The 18,993-nt window shown below is 34.2% G+C and overlaps 1 protein-coding gene across 14 annotated transcripts in view; it reads right to left on the bottom strand.

Annotated features, from left to right (window-relative positions):
* LOC106664325 (CUGBP Elav-like family member 4) overlaps window positions 1-18,993 on the bottom strand; it is a 483,670-nt gene that overhangs the window by 171,956 nt on the left and 292,721 nt on the right. For all 14 annotated transcript variants that reach the window (XM_014389950.2, XM_014389955.1, XM_014389949.1 and 11 more), the window contains one exon: window positions 277-325. In XM_014389950.2, the coding sequence (XP_014245436.1) occupies window positions 277-325 (49 nt within the window). The remainder of the gene's footprint in view (window positions 1-276; window positions 326-18,993) is intronic.

Below are 18,993 nucleotides of genomic sequence, written 5' to 3'. Positions count from 1 at the left end.
CCATTCGCTGGTCGGCCGTGATTGAGAGACCCCTTCCCCGCCCGGGAATTACAATAAAAGACCCAGTCAGTCGCCAGTAATACTTTCCTCTTTGGGAAAATAACACTAAATCATACATTTTGCGGCAAGAAAATGTGTTATGTCGCATAGGCGTTTTCCCTCTCGGGATCGGCTCAGTTTCGGTGCAGGCAGCGTGGAAAATAATTTCAATATATTTTTTTCATCAAAGCATAATAACATAGTACTTTTAAAATAAAAAGTCGTCTGATGACTTACCTCCGCGGTTTTCACTATCCGCTGGCTTCACCTGGATGGGCCGGTTCATCTGGAAAATTAAAAACAAATTTAATACGTAATTTTTTTTAAACTAATCTTACTAATTTAAGCCACCATATATGCAAAAGTTACATGCAGAAACAACTGATTGACAATACATTGGGTGGTGGGCTTGACGGACATTTCTGCAGATTGTATAATTTGGTTCTAAGCTCAATAAACTTTTAAAACAATTTAATAAGAAAATATAAACTTATTTTCTATGTAATTACATTTTAATTTTGGTTTGATAAATTATCAAACAAACGGAATTGATAAATAAAACCCTTCACCCAAGGAAAAGAACGCAGTAAAGAAAACTATCAACTTTTTATCCCGCAAATAATAATGGTTATGTACACTGTAAGGATGTATTTATGTATATGAATATATTTATTTGTATGAATGTAGGTTTGAAAGGGTAAATAGAATATATACTTAGTTACGGGCTGAAATAACCTAGATGTCGGAAGCCCCAGTCAAAAAAAAAAAAGTTATACTTTGCTCAAAAATTTCGGACAAATTCTGGTCTCTGTAGAATTTTGTAATGGCCAAATTTTTAAATTAATATATGGAATAAAATGAATAGGTCAAACCCGCTTATTAGTAGAAGGTAGGAGACACATCATCACCAGTATAACTTTTCTAGTTGATATCAACAGTACGTTATGTTGAAAGTTGCCGTTGCAATACAATTGTGGCCTTTATGTAAAAAAAGTAAACAATAGAAAACACCGCTATTTTTAAGTCTCTTAAGGCAAAACATAACCTTTTTTTTAAAGAAGTAAAAGTTAAATCTCCACAATTTATAATACCTACAACAACAGAAATACTCAATTTATTTTAAAATAGTTTTAATTTTGGGATACATAACCTGTATTTTGTTGGGATTATTTTTGTCAGAAGTATAAAATAGACATTGCCATCAGGCTTTAAATGATGCACACAAAAATTTCCACTATAATTATTTCTTATAATAAAGTGTATTGGACTTTAATCTTGTAATTATACATAGTAAAGGTGTGGCCGCATTTTGAGCATTAAAACAACTCCCGATCGACCCATTCATGCTGTCTTGCCAAGAGAATTAGCAAGTAATAAACAAATTGAATGTTTTGAAAAAGTAAACTATAAAAAAATAGTAATGATTGGCCATCAATGGAATAATCAAAGATGGTTAGTTTATACGACTTTGACCTCAGTATACAAGGTGTGGCAAGGATAAGGATAATGAGAATTAACTATTAGAGAAATGGATACCGTCCTTATGTCTACTTTTACTGATTAGGGCCATGTTGTTAAACTTTAAACAAAACCTTTATTTTTTATTTTCCCTTCAATAGAGTTCAAGAATCTGCACTTCCCGTTAGTCTCATAGTGCAAGGTTTTTATTTCCTCATTGAATACAAAACTTTATTTTAATGTAATGTTTTTTCTAGATTCATCAAAATGCGAATAGCTTGAGGCAAATTGGCAGGAGTTGGTTTATCAGACGAGCTGCGGCGACTGGCCGGCCTTATCGGCCAGAGGCATAAGGACAATATCATCAATTTCCAATGTGTTTAGAGACAAACCTCATCTGTCACTGTGTTCATTAATTCATTGAAAACCAGCTTCCCAAACCTAATTTGGAGAGTTTATCTTAGAACATTTTTGCAAGCTTTAATATAAAAACAATCATCGTCAAAATCATTGAGCCAAAAAATTAGATTTTTTCACTTCAGTGGTTTGTGTTAAGGTACAAAGCACTGTAGAGGATTGTGATTCCTCACCCTGCTTATATTCCTAATCGGTCGCTAGAAGATAAAAGAGAAGCCGAAACGCGTCTGATCAACAAGGCGGACCAAAACTTTAAACAAGTGACATGTTTGTATTGAGTGTTGTGTTAATGTAATTTTATTTAATTTATTTAATTGGAATGAATGCAATTTATTAGCGTGAAAGGAAAGTTGCTTCCTCCGCCCTGAGGAATATTGAATACTATGGGAGCGTGAACGTCAACTGACAACTGACTTCTATGTTTCTATCGGGTGTTGTGTTTATGTTAATTTAATTGAATGAATCAATTTATTAGCGTGAAAGGAAGCCTCGAGGAATATCGAGTACTCTGGGGTGAGTGTGTGATGTCCGAAGAGTAAAAGTAAGTTATTAGCGTGAAAGGAAAGGGTTGTTTCACCCCGATCTGAAGAATATCGAGTACTCTAGGGGAGTGAATGTGACCAGACCTCAGGTTGTCAAGAACTGAATAGACACAATATATATATATATATATATATATATATATACATTTTAATTAAGATTAATTTACATTAATGTTATTAAGTTTTTAATAGTTTTTAATAATAATATATTGAAGGTTAATAGGCCGACAAACAGCTGAGGTCATCACGGCCCTTTGCGTGTTTTTACATCTTTTTCTGGTCTTTCATGCGTATTTTGTTTTAAGCTGCAGTAATTTTAAGTCTCGATTTGATAACTGACTCTTCGCATTTATATGAAAACTAAGTCGATATCCTAAAATACTAGCCTTTCATTTGTACCTCAGGTTGTCAAGTACTGAATAGACACAATAAAGGTCGGGGGTTTTTCTCTTCCACCAAACTCATTTTCTTCTAAGAGACGCAAGGCGAAAGTATCCGCACAAATCCGACACTATCCGGAAGTTGCATTTTCCGGAACGCGTTACAATTTTCCAAAACAATCGCGGAAAAGTTTTCTAAAGTTTCGCTGGTTAGTTTCGTCATGGGTTTAAAGTTGAAAAGGTGGGTCAAATGATTCATTGTCCTACCTAATACGATTGCTATCGTATCTTTTCACAAGAGCCTCCCAAGCTTGTGTATAATTAGCCTCAGATATTTCGATAGCGGAAATAACTTGAGCCGCGGATCCCTTCAGACAGGATTTCAAATAATGAAACTTTTGCACCTCCATTAACTCTACATTCGTATGTATTAGCGACAAATACGTATCCTTAAAAGGAGTCCATTTTGACAAATCACCGTCAAAGGTAGGCAGATCCAGGCTGGGCAGTTTCAGATGGACCAAATGTACTGCGGACTGATTGGAACACAAAGTCGTGTTGCGCGACGGACTATCTCTCTTTATTGACAAAGCTAGGGTTTCATAGTACTCAGTTTGCACCTTAGCCTTCAATTTCGTGAATTCGTCATAAGGCATTTTATCTTTTCTCATCTGTTTCCGTATTTCAGCGATCAATGAAACAAACTTCTCAAATGCGCTATTCAGTTGGGAAAACGGGCTTCAAAGATCAGTAATTCATCGGTGTTTTCCTGTGAGCTCTTTCCGATGTCCAATGTTCTGTGAATGTCCTCGGCAAGTTCGGAGATTTGCTCCTCCGAGGCGGATATCTGATCTTCCTTGTCTCCTCACGCTTCTCAAGATATTTCTACTTTTCTCCCATTGGCTATATATATATAGTGTCTATTCAGTACTTGACAACCTGAGGTACAAATGAAAGGCTAGTATTTTAGGATATCGACTTAGTTTTCATATAAATGCGAAGAGTCAGTTATCAAATCGAGACGTTCAAATTACTGCAGCTTAAAATAAAATACGCATGAAAGACCAGAAAAAGATGTAAAAACACGCAAAGGGCCGTGGTTACCTCAGCTGTTTGTCGGCCTATTAACCTCCAATTTATTATTATTAAAAAACTTAATAACATTAATTTAAATTAATCTTGGCTTATATAATTTTTAAATGAATTTCCACTACATATTGTACAGTTTTGTGACGCAAATGACAGAGATGATTCTTCATCTCTAAACCTATTGGGACTTATTTTTCGATAAGAAAAAAAGTACCATTGAAAAATAGCTAGTATTTTTGATAATTTCATATGAAATACACAGGCTTTTGTGTTAAAGAAAAGTCGATCCCCGGTTTAGAGAAGCATTCAAATCTCCCGGAGCTTTGTGAGTTGGATCGCTTTCAACATGCATCGTCCACTGTATAAAACGAATTCTTGACGAAAAATTTCACATTTTTGGCTTGTTATGATTACAAGAGGACGTCTAATTGTAATTTTTTGTTCCGAAACGATCCATGGGTTTTATTTTTCGAATATTGTTAATTAGAGCACGAAGTCGCCATTCATTCATATATTTCTCGTTGCAGCGAAATTAATCGATATCTGCATGCAATTTTAAAATCAGTATAGTTCAATTTTTTAAAGAAAAAAGATTTCTGCAAATCTAGAATAAAACATACAAAAATTTATTTATGTAAAACATTCTCCCATATATTGAATATATTCTAATCATTTCAAAGTATATGATTCTGAAGTTTTGTCTACACACTACACTGGATCCTTAAGGATTATCCTGATTCGCTATTTTTCCTCTCATCTTAGGAAAGATAAAGATGTTAACATTGATCAAATAATAGAAATGAGGAATGGTGGGGCGAGTGCGTGTTCAATCCTTTTTAAAAAGATAGTTCCTACTCACAGTACGTTGTTTTGCAACGATCCGGATTTCGAGCTTTTAGCTCATCATCAGGTTGTAGATCTGATGATGTTTTAGCTCATCATCAGATCTACAACCTGATGATGAGCTAAAAGCTCGAAATCCGGATCGTTGAAGAGAACTTACTGTGAGTAGGAACAATCTTTTGAAAAAAATTATTGTTTAAAGACGTATTATAGAAAATTCATTTTTGAATTAAAGCGAAAACTATTTGCCTGTGAATAAAACTAGCACAAAAATTTATTCTAACCATTTTCTTTAATAGTATAAATAATAAAGTTTGTAAGAGCGTCGGTGGCGATGACACGGAGCTCATTATTGTAAGGTAAAGGTCCCGGGTTCAAACCCGACATACTTACAAATGGGCTTTATTCAAAAATACAGGCACTCAAGGAATTGATAAAATGCTGTTGAGAACCCCCGTGATCAAAATATGTGATTGTTAATAAATGCTTGGAGAGGAATTTTAGACTAGAAGACAAAGGAATTGAACACTTAAACATGCAAAACTGTGACCTATTTTTTCTGACGGAAATGTAAGTACTAACAACCTCATCTGCTTTATTGTTACTTTTTAAATAATTTTTCTTTTCATGTTACTTATATTTTGTTTAGTTTAAAGCTAAAGAGTTTCTTTCTTTTAGTTTTCTCTTTTATTTTGTTTAATTTGAAAAAAAGAAAAATTGTTTTGTGGTCAGTTTGTTTGATCCCAATTAAAATACCCATTTCCCTTCTTTTGTTTTCAACTTTTTACTTTCATACGATTTGTTAACATCTCTTTTCATTTGTTTTTCTTCTAAAAATTTCACCTGTTATGCAAATGCATTGTTGAAAACAAGGAACAAAAATAAAAAATTACAACACTGTTGTATTAAGATTCTTTACATTTCTTCCGCCTATTAAACCGATTCAAGTAGGGAAGACATCATAATTAAACTGAATTAGAAGATAAGCTAACAGAAGGATAAAAAGAGGATTAAAGGAGGTTTTTCTGTTTAAGGAAAGAGTGGAAGAGTGTCTTTACTAGCGAGTAATAGTAATTGAGAAGAGCCAGTACAAATCCGAGATAATCTCAGCATCAAGACGGAGGTGAGCGCTCGTCCGGCTCCCCCTCGCATGCAAATAATGTCTGTTTTCTTTTCGGAAAAGCCCTTTGAGCTGTGAAGGGGCGCAGTGGGGTTTTTATTATTATTTTCCGTAGAAAAAAAAATCGTTGAGGGTGTCTTGTCTGGGTCATCGCCCCCTTTGGCCCCTTCGGTAATTGCCACATGTTAGTGACTCATTCCCTCTTGTTACTCTCCACAACACAGATATCCCATTCCCGGCCGACATCAGTTATTGAACCCCTACGTGATCCGGCTGAAAGAAAATGTTCATAATCCTGCGAACATTCAAGTAAAATGTCCAATTAAAAATAATTATATAACCGGGAGAGGTTTGGTTTAATTGGATAAAATGTACATGTAAATTTGTCTGTTTTTTTTGTCCTTTCAAGCCCTAGAAGGTTCAAGGCCATAGGGTTTTCAAACACATATGGCAATAATATTTTAAAAAAAGTTCCGATTGTGAATAGTCGTACTTTCATTTCATTTAAAAAAGTTGCATACACAATGCAGCGATATCTGGTTTAGGTAGATGAAGCCTGTTTTTCAAAATTGAACAATCATATGAAAAAATATCTAACATGGAATATAATGCAAGCGTCTTTTGTTTTAATTTCTTTTATGTATCAAGAAATTCAGCCTATTCAGTTTATTACACGTCAAATATATTTTGGTCGTTTTTGATCACTTTGGTTGGCAAATTCTTGCTTTTTTCTGAAAGCTTTATTGCTGAAAGGCTTTTGGCCATTTCTGGTCTGTGTAAAGAAAAAATGAAGTAATTGGTTTGATGTTTCCCCTCACCGTGCTCATAAAACCCAAATAGATACTAGAAAGAAACAAACGGACTAAAATAAATCTGCCGAAATCACTACTAGCCACTAATGAGGTAAGGAGTGACGTGCGATACCAGTACTCGATATTGGTATCGAAAGAAATATTCGTTCCTACTCAAATATGGACAGAAATTATTCGAGTACTTACTCATATGAGTACTTTGTCGTTTATTCATAAATGATCAACTTACTTACTATCGACTTGTGGGTAAAATACGCTCATGCGATAAAATAAACAAATTTCAGTTTTTTAAAATATTTTTAAGTATTTTTTTCTTTTAGTGGCTAAATGCGTAAGAACAAGAAAAAGCTGTCAACACGTTTCAACAAAATTGATATTTCAATATTGAGGTTTGAGAAAATTGATCAAAGGGTGTTTTATTAGACGTATTCCCGCATAGTTTACAACATGCCGACGATTCAGTTTTCTTAGTAAAATAACCTCATGTCTTACTTTTGCGAGGAGACATGATTAGGTATCTACCTATGAGAAGGAAGGCAAACAGTTTTTAGATACCTGAAGACAAAAACATTTGATAAAAAATTAATGAAATTAAAAGTGCGAGGTGCGACGCGGGATAGAATTACGAGTTACCAGAATTATCAACAGTTACCAGCCACCAATTTGAAATTTCGATTAACTTTGTTGACACATGCCCCTTGTAGGCGCTCCTAACAGAAACTAGTCAACGCCCAAATTGATGAAAGGTATCGAACGGAAAATAACAATTCAATATTACTTGAGTACTCGATGTAAAATCTATTGAGTATTTTTTACCGATACTACAAAAAGTACTTGTCTCGAAGACAATATTCGATACCAAAAGTATATAGATTGGTGTTTGTTGTCCGATCAACTAGCCTTCATACGATGTTGATTGGGATTCGGGTTGTGGTCTTCAGACATACAATGTCTCTGTAGGTCCCCTGAAGAAGGCAATAAAACTTGTCGAAAGCTTGGGCGTTGATATAATAACATTGTATGTTTGAAGACCACAACCCGAATCCCAATCAATATTATATAGATTGGTTTCAACCGTCACTAGTACCGGATAAATTGTAATCGATATGGAATTAGTTTAAAAAATAAAATTTGAAGGGTGAAAAATAATATTTAACAGTTCAATTTTTCGAGTTTTTGGAATAATCAAAACAATGATCATCACATGAAAATAACTGAAATGAAGGTTCATCAAATGTACAGATCCCATGAGAAAATCTATTAAATAATAAATGGTTCCTTATTGTTAAAAATGCACCTGGCTTATTTAATTATTTTGATTACAATTAATATTTATACATTCATGAATCGTTAATAAATTATTTTTGGGAAAAAGTTTGAAGGCAAAGTTGCCGCCCAAGGGTTGCAGAACAGCTGCCAGCACTATCTTAATTACTAATCGTATCTGAGTCCGGGTCAGTGAACTTTCCATGTTTGCTCATTGGCTGACATGCAAACAGGACGGGCTCAGTATTAGACACAAGAAAACTGTTAAAATATATTACTAAAATGAATAAATTTTTTCCCTAGAGTTGAAAGAGTAAAATTTCGCAAGAATGTGAATATTTCTATTTCCAAAAAAAAATTCATCTTACTACAGACTACAGACTGTACTTTTTACGAAGGACCGTTAAAACATATGGCCAGAGGTTAAAGCGTGAAATTTATTCAAGCGTCATTTAATATTATAATTAATGTAAAATTAAGAGGGAGAACTTTGCCAGACGTGCCGAGTTTAAGTGTTTATTAACGCTGGGACATTTTCACCCGGGTGGAAAAATTCATGTAACAAACACAAAGCTCGATTCGAGGAGGCTGTGTTTTTTTGTTAATTTCAACAATTATTAACTGCAAGTTCTAAACCGTTATGTTTTGTACATTCAATTTTGATTATTGTCATTAAACTGAACATTAAGCTGAGCGTAAACGTATAGGCATAGTGTTGGGGGAAAGGTTAAGGTACACAACAACGCTATCAAAATCAGAGAAATGACGAGATTCAACATTAAGCTCTACCGCGAAATTAAAATGAGGGCCGAGACCAAGAGCGCGTACAGGACCATTGCCACATACGGAGGAGCAGCTTGAGGCTTGGGGAGCAAAATTGATAAGCAGTAGAAGTATCCTCGAGCAGAGTCAAACAGTAGCGCTCCTGAGTACGACAGGACTGACCCTGCTTACGCCCTCAATGTCCTTCCTTCCGCTTCACCAATCGACATTGTCCTCTTAAGTAGAATTGCAATCCGACAATAAAATATGGAAAGCCAACAGTGGTAAACTTGGATCCGTCAGATCCTTCAGCTACGAGATGCGCCGAGAAAGGAACAGTCTGGATCAAGGTCGACCTATTTTAAGGTCGTCATCAGGGCAAAACTAATCATAAAATATGTCTGACATATTTAAGTTTTTTACAGGCGATCAATAATTTCCTTGCAAACCGACTCAGTCCTTGCATTGCCAACATAATTGCGATTGTTTCAGTCCAATCCTAGAAAGCACATCCAGTTTCTGATTTTCTACGATCTGAGGGTTTCTGCCCAGGATTGCGTGGTGGTTTCAACCAAATTTCTGAAGTATCTAAATAATGACAGGGCATGGATTTTTCAACGCTTATCTGCACCGGTTCCGATGAGCCATCAGTCCGATGTGTACTGGCTGCCAAGTCGATGACCTTTAAAACTCCTCTTCACTACACAGTTAAAGAAAAGGGAACCTTTCAGACTGTTAGTCGAGCTATAGTCGATGAAATACTGACTATAATGTTTTAGTGATAATATATATATATATATATATATATATATATATATATGTTAGATTTTAGGGCTACCCTGAACTTATAATTCCAGGCTGGTTACTTTTTATATCCCTATTTATTTAAATATTGTATATATAGGTTTTTTGAGAAAATTTATTCAAAAGGATGTTTTGGGTCAGAAGAATCATTTTCTAATTGATTTTAACATAAAAAGACTTGGAAAATTGGTGTGAGTCCATATTTAAAAAAATCCCAATTAGAGTTTTTTTATGAACCTTTACCATTACTTAATTGACACATTTTTCGATTAAAGAATTCCTATTCTCAGACAATGGTTAACCATTTTTGTGTATTTATGTAGCTGTATTTAATTAAGTGAGAATACTCGCAAGCAACCCAGAAGAGCACTAGTCTAATGAATGTTTTGCCTCCGGCGGGATTTGGTGGAGAGCAGGGGTCGGCAAAAGGTTCGTGTCAAGTACCTCGATTGAATTAAATAAGAGCATTCAATTAGCGTAAAATCCTTCAAAGATTCCTCCAGTTTTGCACAAAAGGCCCTCTCAATCGAGGTATTAACGGTCAATTGATGAATGCATCCCGCTTTGAGCGCATTACAACCGGACTGGGTAATTAGCCGCCATAATGCAAATAATTAAGTTCCAAATTAAACGAAATTCTTTATATTGGCATAAAGGAGGAATATTATTAATTCCTCCCTCTTTTGGCCTATTTATGCGGAGGGGAACTTCATAAAGATTATTAATGATGTTGATGCCTCGACGGAAAGAATTGGGGGCGTGATTCAACCCCTGTCGAGCAGGTTTGCCCAGACAAATGGACTTCTGCATAATTATAATCGTCAACTTAAAAAGCATTAGAACTTTATTTATAAGTCCCTCTCTACATATTTTACTACATTTTACTGCAAATCGTCTAAATTCATTAACTTTTTATAAATCAGCCAAAAATTTATAGAGAAATGTTAAATTTTTGATTATCCACAACGGATTTTGTTTATGTATAGAAATAATATGCAGAGTTTTCTAAACCCAGGCCAATTTCCAAAGTGCCTAAAGACTACTTGAAAAACAATTCTTTGGGAATATAAGAAGAAAAAGTTCCCCCTGAGCTTAAGGCTCGCATGATTGATGAAAACAGGCCGCTCTACATCCCGTTCTCGTTTGTGATATCTCTTCTTCTGGAAAGTAATCTGTTATTAAAAGCTGAAAAATGGCTAAATCCAAGTTCTGATTATTATAATAGCCTCCTGTTCCCCCTTCCCTAGATTTATGTTATCATAATTACTGTTTTTTATCTTTTAATGTTAATACAATAATGTTTTAGAAGGCTCTGGCTTTGCAAAAAACATCTGAGCTGTACGAGAGATTAACGGGATAAAATAAACCTGCCGAAAGATTTATTGAGACTTAATCCAATTGTTTAACGAAGATTTCTAACCAAATTAATATCCGATTAGACGAGGTAAAATTATCTCAGAGTGCCAAACGGTTTTTTTTAACGCAAATATAGAGTGCCTAATAAAACATTTTTTGTATAAATAAAGAAAATCTAGTAAAGGACTTAAATAAATAAACAAAAGTTTTGGCTGAATTTGTTGATTTTTCACTACAGAAAATAAGCCTGCTGAAAAAATATTTTCTACATCAATCATCATTATTCCATAAACGAATTAATCTCCTTTTTGATTTTTGATTTTTAAATCGTGACAGCTTAAAAAGATCACATTTACAGATTAATTGGCAGTTTAATTAGAAATAAAATTTATTTATAATTTAGAGAAATGTAAATCATTTATAACTCTTACAATATAACAATCATTCATGTCGCAATATTTATAACAGGTTCCAAATATCTAGAATTTCCGCTTCACAAGAAGTGTATGAATTTTTAAAATTAAATTGATTTTTTTGGTTGATTTGGAAATAAAATGGACAAAGAACATGAGAGTGGTATAGTAAAGAAAATACTGCAGCTTTGGGGCACGGCAGCCGGTATTGATAACTGATCAAAAAATCTCATAGCCATATTTTTAACTGTATATACATAAACCCACTAATTTCGTGGTCCGCTTGACCAATTAATATATTACAATTAATTAAGGTTTTTAGTTGAGATAAAAAAGACAATGGCACGAGCGGGATTCGAACCCACGATCTTCGGCTGCTCTACCACTTGAGCTATCGTGACCTCGATCCACTCGGACATCAACTTCCCCTTCTCAACCGCACCGTGGGTTCGAATCCCGCTCGTGCCATTGACTTTTTTATCTCAACTAAAACCTTAATTAATTGTAATGTATATACATAATTGTACCTTCATATATGTGATATGTTATTTATTGGAACGAATGTATTTATTTGCGTAAATTGAAGGGCTTATTCTCAAATAACCCAAGGAATAATGAGTACTCTTGGGTTGTGTGAATGAATGTAACAAATTAGCGTGAATGGCAAAGTTTATCCTTAATTACCCCTGGGAATATTGAGTACTTTGGAGTAGTGAAAAAAATGAGTGATTGTAATTTATTAGCGCGACTGTGGAGACTTATCCCCAACCACCCCAAGGAATGCCAAGTACTCCAGGGGAGTGTGAATTTTAACTAAAGTATAATGTTTTTATATTGCCTTTCAATATTTGGGTTTGTTATTTGTGTTATTTTATCCAAAACTGACGAGGCCGTGAGTTATACGAGAACTATCATAAAGAAAAGAAAGAATTGGTTACCCTTATATAAAAAAACGCCATAAATTGGCTGTTGAAACAGTAACAAAAAAATTAGTACGTGAGAAAGAGAAGAAATAAAATACAACAGTAAGAAAGAGAGGACTGGCGATGAGCAATGCAGTTTGCAGATCGTAAAACGTTAGGGAAAAAATTGAAGTCATTTTTAATAGCTCAATTGATGGTTAAAGATTATTATAATTATTAAATCCATTATGTTTAGTGGTCTGATTGACCAAATTACTTTTTTCAATTAATCGAGTTAAGCCAGCTAAAGGTCGTGGGTTCGAATCCCGCTCGTGACACTGACTTTTTCATTTCAACCAAGATCTGACATCAAAAGATTATTTATTATTATTTTGGACAAGTTTTCAAATACTATTAATCTTAATGCAAACAATATTAATACGGCCATTTTTTGTTAAACAACTTACTATAAAGACAATAAAATATAAAGAGAAACTGGAAAAAATGAAAGAATAATCCTAAAATAAGCTAATAAAATAAAAATGTAAACAATTGTTATTGTAGCTTTTCATAGTCTTTAGACCATTTGCTATCTACTAAGAAAAACTTTAATACCAATTATTATATTAATTATTTTTATTGAAAAAACAAGACAAAACTGTTCTACGAATACACGCAGAATATTTTAATTTGATATGATTTGAAAAGATAAATAAACAAAATACTCCTTTTTTGCACATTTTAAAAAACCTTCTGGAAGCAAAGTAGGTCAGAAAAGGTCAAAACTTGGATTTGACCAAATTGTCATGATTCTAGCGGTATAAAATCCATAGATACCGACTTTCGCGAAAATAGGTGTAAATTAATTTTTTGACAGTTAATTTCGACAACCATACTGCCTGACTGATTTTTGTCTGTGTTTTTGGACCGATTTGCATGGTTGATAATTTCCTTTTCGAGAAACTTTCAACTGCATTTTATGACTATATTATACATTGAAATTTGTCTATTATTTCTATTTAAAAACGAGGTTAAATCTGGCGAATAATTTTAGTATTTTGTCTATTTTCTTACCGAAATATTTTAATGGTACGTACTTCGTAAATAAGCTACGTTCCTCTTATTTTAAATGGTCTGTTTGTCGCTAAAATCCTTTTAGCCGTTTTTGAATTATAGCCATTTCAATCAGATATTCCTAAAGACTTCTCAAAAATCGGAAAAATTTTAATGGTCAAAAAATTGATAAATTAAATTCAAACCAAAATTTATATTTAGGGTATCTGTTGTTGCTAAAACGAAATCTCATATTAGTTTCAGGAAAAAAATTATGACCTAGTTGTTGCTTATAATTGACATCTAGGTAGCCAATCTTGTTTTTTATTTGTAAAAATCTACTCTACAATAAGTACTAATTTTTATTCACCCTAATATTTTTGTTTGGAACTTTTGATTTATTTCAATTAATTTATCTTTATGTAAGGTATTGGTTGAGATAAAAAAACTCACGTGTCACGAGCGGGATTCGAACCCACGACCTTCGGCTAAATACGCCGCTGTTCTACCACTTGAAAGATGTTATTTGGTCAATCGGACCACGAAATCTGATGAATCTTTTGATTTATGATTTGAATTCGGCTTTTATTAAGTGATTACAAAAGGGATGACAGGTTGTTGGGTCGATAAATTTAAATTCAACAAAAATTTATATTTAGGGGTCTCTAGAAGTGCTAAAACGAAATATCATATTAGTTTCACGAGAAAAAAATATGACCTAGTTTACTTATTATTATAGTTATATTTGGTTTTTAGAAAATTAGAACCTTTGATAGCTTTTAGTACATTTTTTATTGCCATGTAATAAACAATGCTGTAAAATTCATATGGTTGAGTTGAGCAAGTAGAACCAGAAATAAAATATTAAAAAACGGAAAATTTCAATTTTCAAATTTTCTTCGGACAAACCACATATTCACAAGTTTCCGATACTTCTGAGCGTAGAATAAAAAAAAAGTTTGGCCCAAACCCATCAACCTGGTCGTCCTCTTGTCTGTTATATTCCAGATATTTCACCTTCCATTTACCCTCATCACTCCAACAACCTTATTCCACCCCCCTCCCGGTGTATGTCAAACTGTTGGACTATTCAAATAAAAAAATAACTTTGAAATATGATTTAATGACACTGGGATAAATTATCTGATATAATGCTATTAGAAATTATTGGAACTTCATCCTTGTTGGTCTGATGTAATTAAAAATTCTAAACAAGGAAACAGTTTATACGTTAGGGTGGAGATGAAATGACACCATCTGATTAATACTACACATTATTTTAAAAAATGTCATCAATTTTCAACGGAAATCATAAACTTCGTTATTAGAAAGTAAAAATTGTCCATGGTCGAAAGACAAGGCCATTATTGATTCTGTTTCTGATAAGAGTAAGAAGGGTGAATGGGGTGGAGGGGAATTGAATGGCTGGGGAGCGTTTTGAATAATAGAAAGGGTGGTATTAGGGAGAGGATACTTCTCAGAGAAAGGCCGGCCAGTGTTTGCAGTGACCAGAGCAAGTGCCCCGAATCCCCCGGAGTTCTCGGCCTCCCCGATGTTAGTCCCTGGCCTCAGGCTTAAATAATAAAGCCGCATCACTGCCGTTTTAACAATTTATTACAAAACAGGTTTTATTAATTAATATGGCGCCTCTTTTGATCTGTGTTGTAACGGTACCAGTTTATTTTTCAGGCTAAATTAAATGGTTGTAAAACTTGGGTTGACATCGCTCATCGAGTTTATATAGCGATAAGTGTATTCTATAGAACTTCTATAGAAAAAGAGCTTTTAACCATCTTCAAGCTTTAGAGGGTTGCACATGCACTCCCTTTTACAATCCTCGAACTATTTAATAAAGCGTCGGGGACATCGGAGAAAAACACGCATGGACATTTATTGGATTTGGGTCGATGTTTTCCGAAGGCCGGGTGTGAAAGCCCGTTTGTAGCTGCTGAATCGCATTCCGAATTCAGGTTCATTTAAATAATTGATCAATCCTTTCACCACTACATGAATAAACGGTCCTACGTCCAGATATGGCATTTGCATGAACAGCAACTTTTCCCAAAATGCACTTTCCGATTCATTTCCCCCCTTTCGCTTATTTTTTTAAACGCCAATTTATATTTAAATTCGATAAATAATTGTACGCGTTTAGAAACCCTCCAATCAATCAATGTATGGTAATGTATTCGAGGCCGGTCTCCCTTTTGCTTATTACCGTGTTTTTAGAAGTTTTGTAAATTCCCAATTATTTTATTAATTGAGTCGAATCTTCAGGAATATTCATCAAAGCCGGTGGACGAATAAAGCCCACGCATATTCGATCGATTTTACTGTATTGGAAGTACAAAAGGAATAAAGAACGACTTCAAAGAAAATGAGAAGGAAAGAGAAAAAAATAACACTTGAAAGACAGTTTTCTTTGGCCAGCAGCTCTATAGAAAAACTCAAAATAACCACGTAATTGTGCAATATTTCATTCGAACATACATCATTATTGATAATTTCAGATTTTTCAGATGGTAAATTTTAGGTATGTCTGAAGAAAATCTCGCAAATATTGCAATAATAAATCCAAAGAAGAACAGTTGAAAGAAATTATAAACTGGTTATTAAAAATATGATGATTTCATAAACAACGTAAGATTTTTTAAACTCTTAAATTTTTATGATCCAAGTGACAAGATTTCTTAATATTCTCACATTACTGAATAATATAAAGAAAGATGTTATTTTCTTTGCTGCTTTAGTCTGTCAGGAGCTTTATGTCTTTTTCGTTTCCACTACTGGGTCAGGAGTTAAAACACCGTCAGGCAAGAGACTAGATCGTCCTCGTATATATGTCTAAGGTCATATTTTATCACGATTTCACACTTTTATGCAAAAAACAAACTCCAATGAAAAAAACACAACTCCAAAAAAAAAAAAAAAATAACACAAACCGAAATGCTTAAACGCTTCAGGCAGACAAAAGCAGAATGACAAGGCAAAGCAGATTGATCGATAACCCACAAGACGCGAAAATTACCCGAATTATATGATGGAAAGTTTTGGGAAAAGTTCGTTTATGAAACATGTAAATAACAGCAAGAAAAGTTTGAAAATAAACATTATTACTGTCAACAAATTAGAATATTTCTTGAGCCAACAGGTTATTTTGCCATAAACTTTATATTTATATTAATCCGTATTCATTTTAGTTGGTCCTAGTTAATTGATTTATAAGTTTTATGTAAAGTGTGGTTGAAATGGAAAATTAGTGTCACGAGCGGGTTCAAACCTACGTTATGTTATTTTTATAGTACAATATAATAGTTGATAGGTAAAAAGCTTGATAGTTACTTATGATGTGAACAATCAGCGAAGATAGGCAGACCAAGATGAGAGTAATTTATGCAACCACGAATATATCTCATTCCCTTCGGAAAACGTTCACCGAACAATACTAACAATTAATTAACGAATTATTATAATGTTTAAATACATGAAGCATGTTTCGCAGATAGGCAGTGTGTACTACAGTTGCTTTTCGCCATTTCGCTATCCTCATTTGTGGGTCAGGGTTTAAGCAGGGTGAGGCAAGAGAGTACCACGTACTTTTTTCCTCCATCTCTTTCATCGTATATAGGGTAACCTTAGGGTGATTCATGTAAGTGGGCAATGTTATATTTTCTCTTGATTTCCCTTGTCACTTCCATAAACGTGAGTAACAAAAGCACTGAAATGCCGAACAAAATTGTTGTCCTCCGAGGAGGATTTTTCTCCTGATATTAGACTTGTTCCAGTTCCTCCAAAACGGACCAAATATTGTTGTAAGATAATCAATGGAGGATTGTCTAAGAGATAAAAAATATGGTGGTCACTTTTTTTGCCTCACAGTGTAGTATCACGACATGATCTTTGTACATTGCTTACTTTATGCAACAAAATTAGGTTATTCTTCGGCATTTGACTTCGTAATATTAATCGTATATTATTATTATATTAATGTAGCTGTTATATAGTTAATAAAAGTAGGAAAAATGAGGTTTTTTATGTGTAGTATTTAGTGACCGTTAATTAATGATTATTTGGAGATCGTGAGTTGTGGTCTTGTGTGGTGTAAGTTTAAAAAATTTTATATTTACATATTAAACACATTGACACACATACTTTGAGTACGTTTAGGGATGGTTAGGGTGGTATTATACAAATACTTTTAATAAATCTAAAATTTCTATATTGCGTACATCATTGTATAAATTCATTTTCACATCCTAAATGTATTTGTACAATCCAAACAATGTTTGTAAATCCCTGAAGATGATCTAAACAAAGATCGAAACATAATTTGTTGAAGTCGTGAAGAGTTGTCAAGAATGAAATGGTTTAGAAAAATACCTTTTTTATTTTTTTGCCGGCGTTTCGACCTGGGTCATCTTCAGGGCTTGGGAAATTGAATGGAACAAATATAATTTAACTGATTTTCCATCAACATTTGTTTCATAATTTATCCAGGCTCTGAAGATGACCCAAATAAAGGTCGAAACGTCTACAAAAAATAATTTCTAAACTACCTCATTCTTGACCGAACGACAATGAAACAACCCGTCATTCAATTAGACAAAAAATCGAATCGTTTGCACAATAAAGAGAATGTGTGGTGTTTAGTGACCGTTAATTTGATGTTTTGGAGATCGTGAGATGCGGTCTAGTGTGATGTAGGTTTTAGAATAACATTTTCTTTATCGTGCCAACGTTTCGGCCTTTATTGAGATCATCTTCAGGGCTCAAACTATTTGTTTTTCGTGAAGATGTATGTCCTTCGATGATAACAAAGTTGAAGTTACTTTCGACAACCCACGAACATCGTCTTACGATCAAACGCAAAAATATAAATTAAAGACCTTTGTAATAAACCGAACATTGTTATAACAAATAAACAGAGATAAATGATCACATAATAATAATTGTGTGGTGTTTAGTGACCGTTAGGTAATGATTATTTGAAGATCGTGTGGGCACTCTCAACACGACATAGAACAATGACACATCTACTCGGAAAACCAACACTTTGAGCCCTGAAGAGGATTTCAATAAAGATCGAAACGTTGCACGATAAAGAAAATGTTCGTCTAAAATGTACGTCACACCAGACCGCATCTCACGATTTCCGAATAATTAATAAAGAAAATGTTTTTCTATGCCTACATCACACAAGATTGCATCTCCCGATCAACAAATTAAGATCGAAATGTTAGAACGGCAAAAAAAAATGTTTTTTATGTTAATGTGTTTTAATTTCGAGCAGTGTTTTGGAGGCAATTTTGCAAAGGTAAACAACAATTATCCTTGGAACTTTTTAACTCGGCTCAGCATTTTCGATGGGTGTTTTCTCACAGGGCCTGTTAGAAATTGGGTTCGACAGTAATTTCGTATACACGGCCGAAAAACAATGATCCCCTGCTCGTTTATCGGCGAAGATTGTACGTCTAGATCGGTTAGCCCGGCGAGTACAGTGATTTACGATGAGTTGTGTTTTGATAGCGCGAGAAGGGCCCTGGTAAAAAGGGGAGGAAGCCCGCCGTGGGGCGAGGGACGAGATGGATCGTAAATACTAATCGACACACAAACAAAGGCATCTTTCAATCTGGGACGGCAGCGGGCCCTCACAACATTCTGATTTATAAAGGCGGTCTAGCGACTTCAACGGTAGGAGATAAAAATCCGCCGCCTCCGGCCCGCCCCCGCCTCGTCC

The sequence above is a fragment of the Cimex lectularius genome, unplaced genomic scaffold (assembly GCF_000648675.2).
Source record: "Cimex lectularius strain Harlan isolate CLEC.00 unplaced genomic scaffold, Clec_2.1 scaffold50, whole genome shotgun sequence".
NCBI classification, from domain to species: domain Eukaryota; kingdom Metazoa; phylum Arthropoda; class Insecta; order Hemiptera; family Cimicidae; genus Cimex; species Cimex lectularius.
This window is presented reverse-complemented; position numbering and strand designations above follow the sequence as displayed.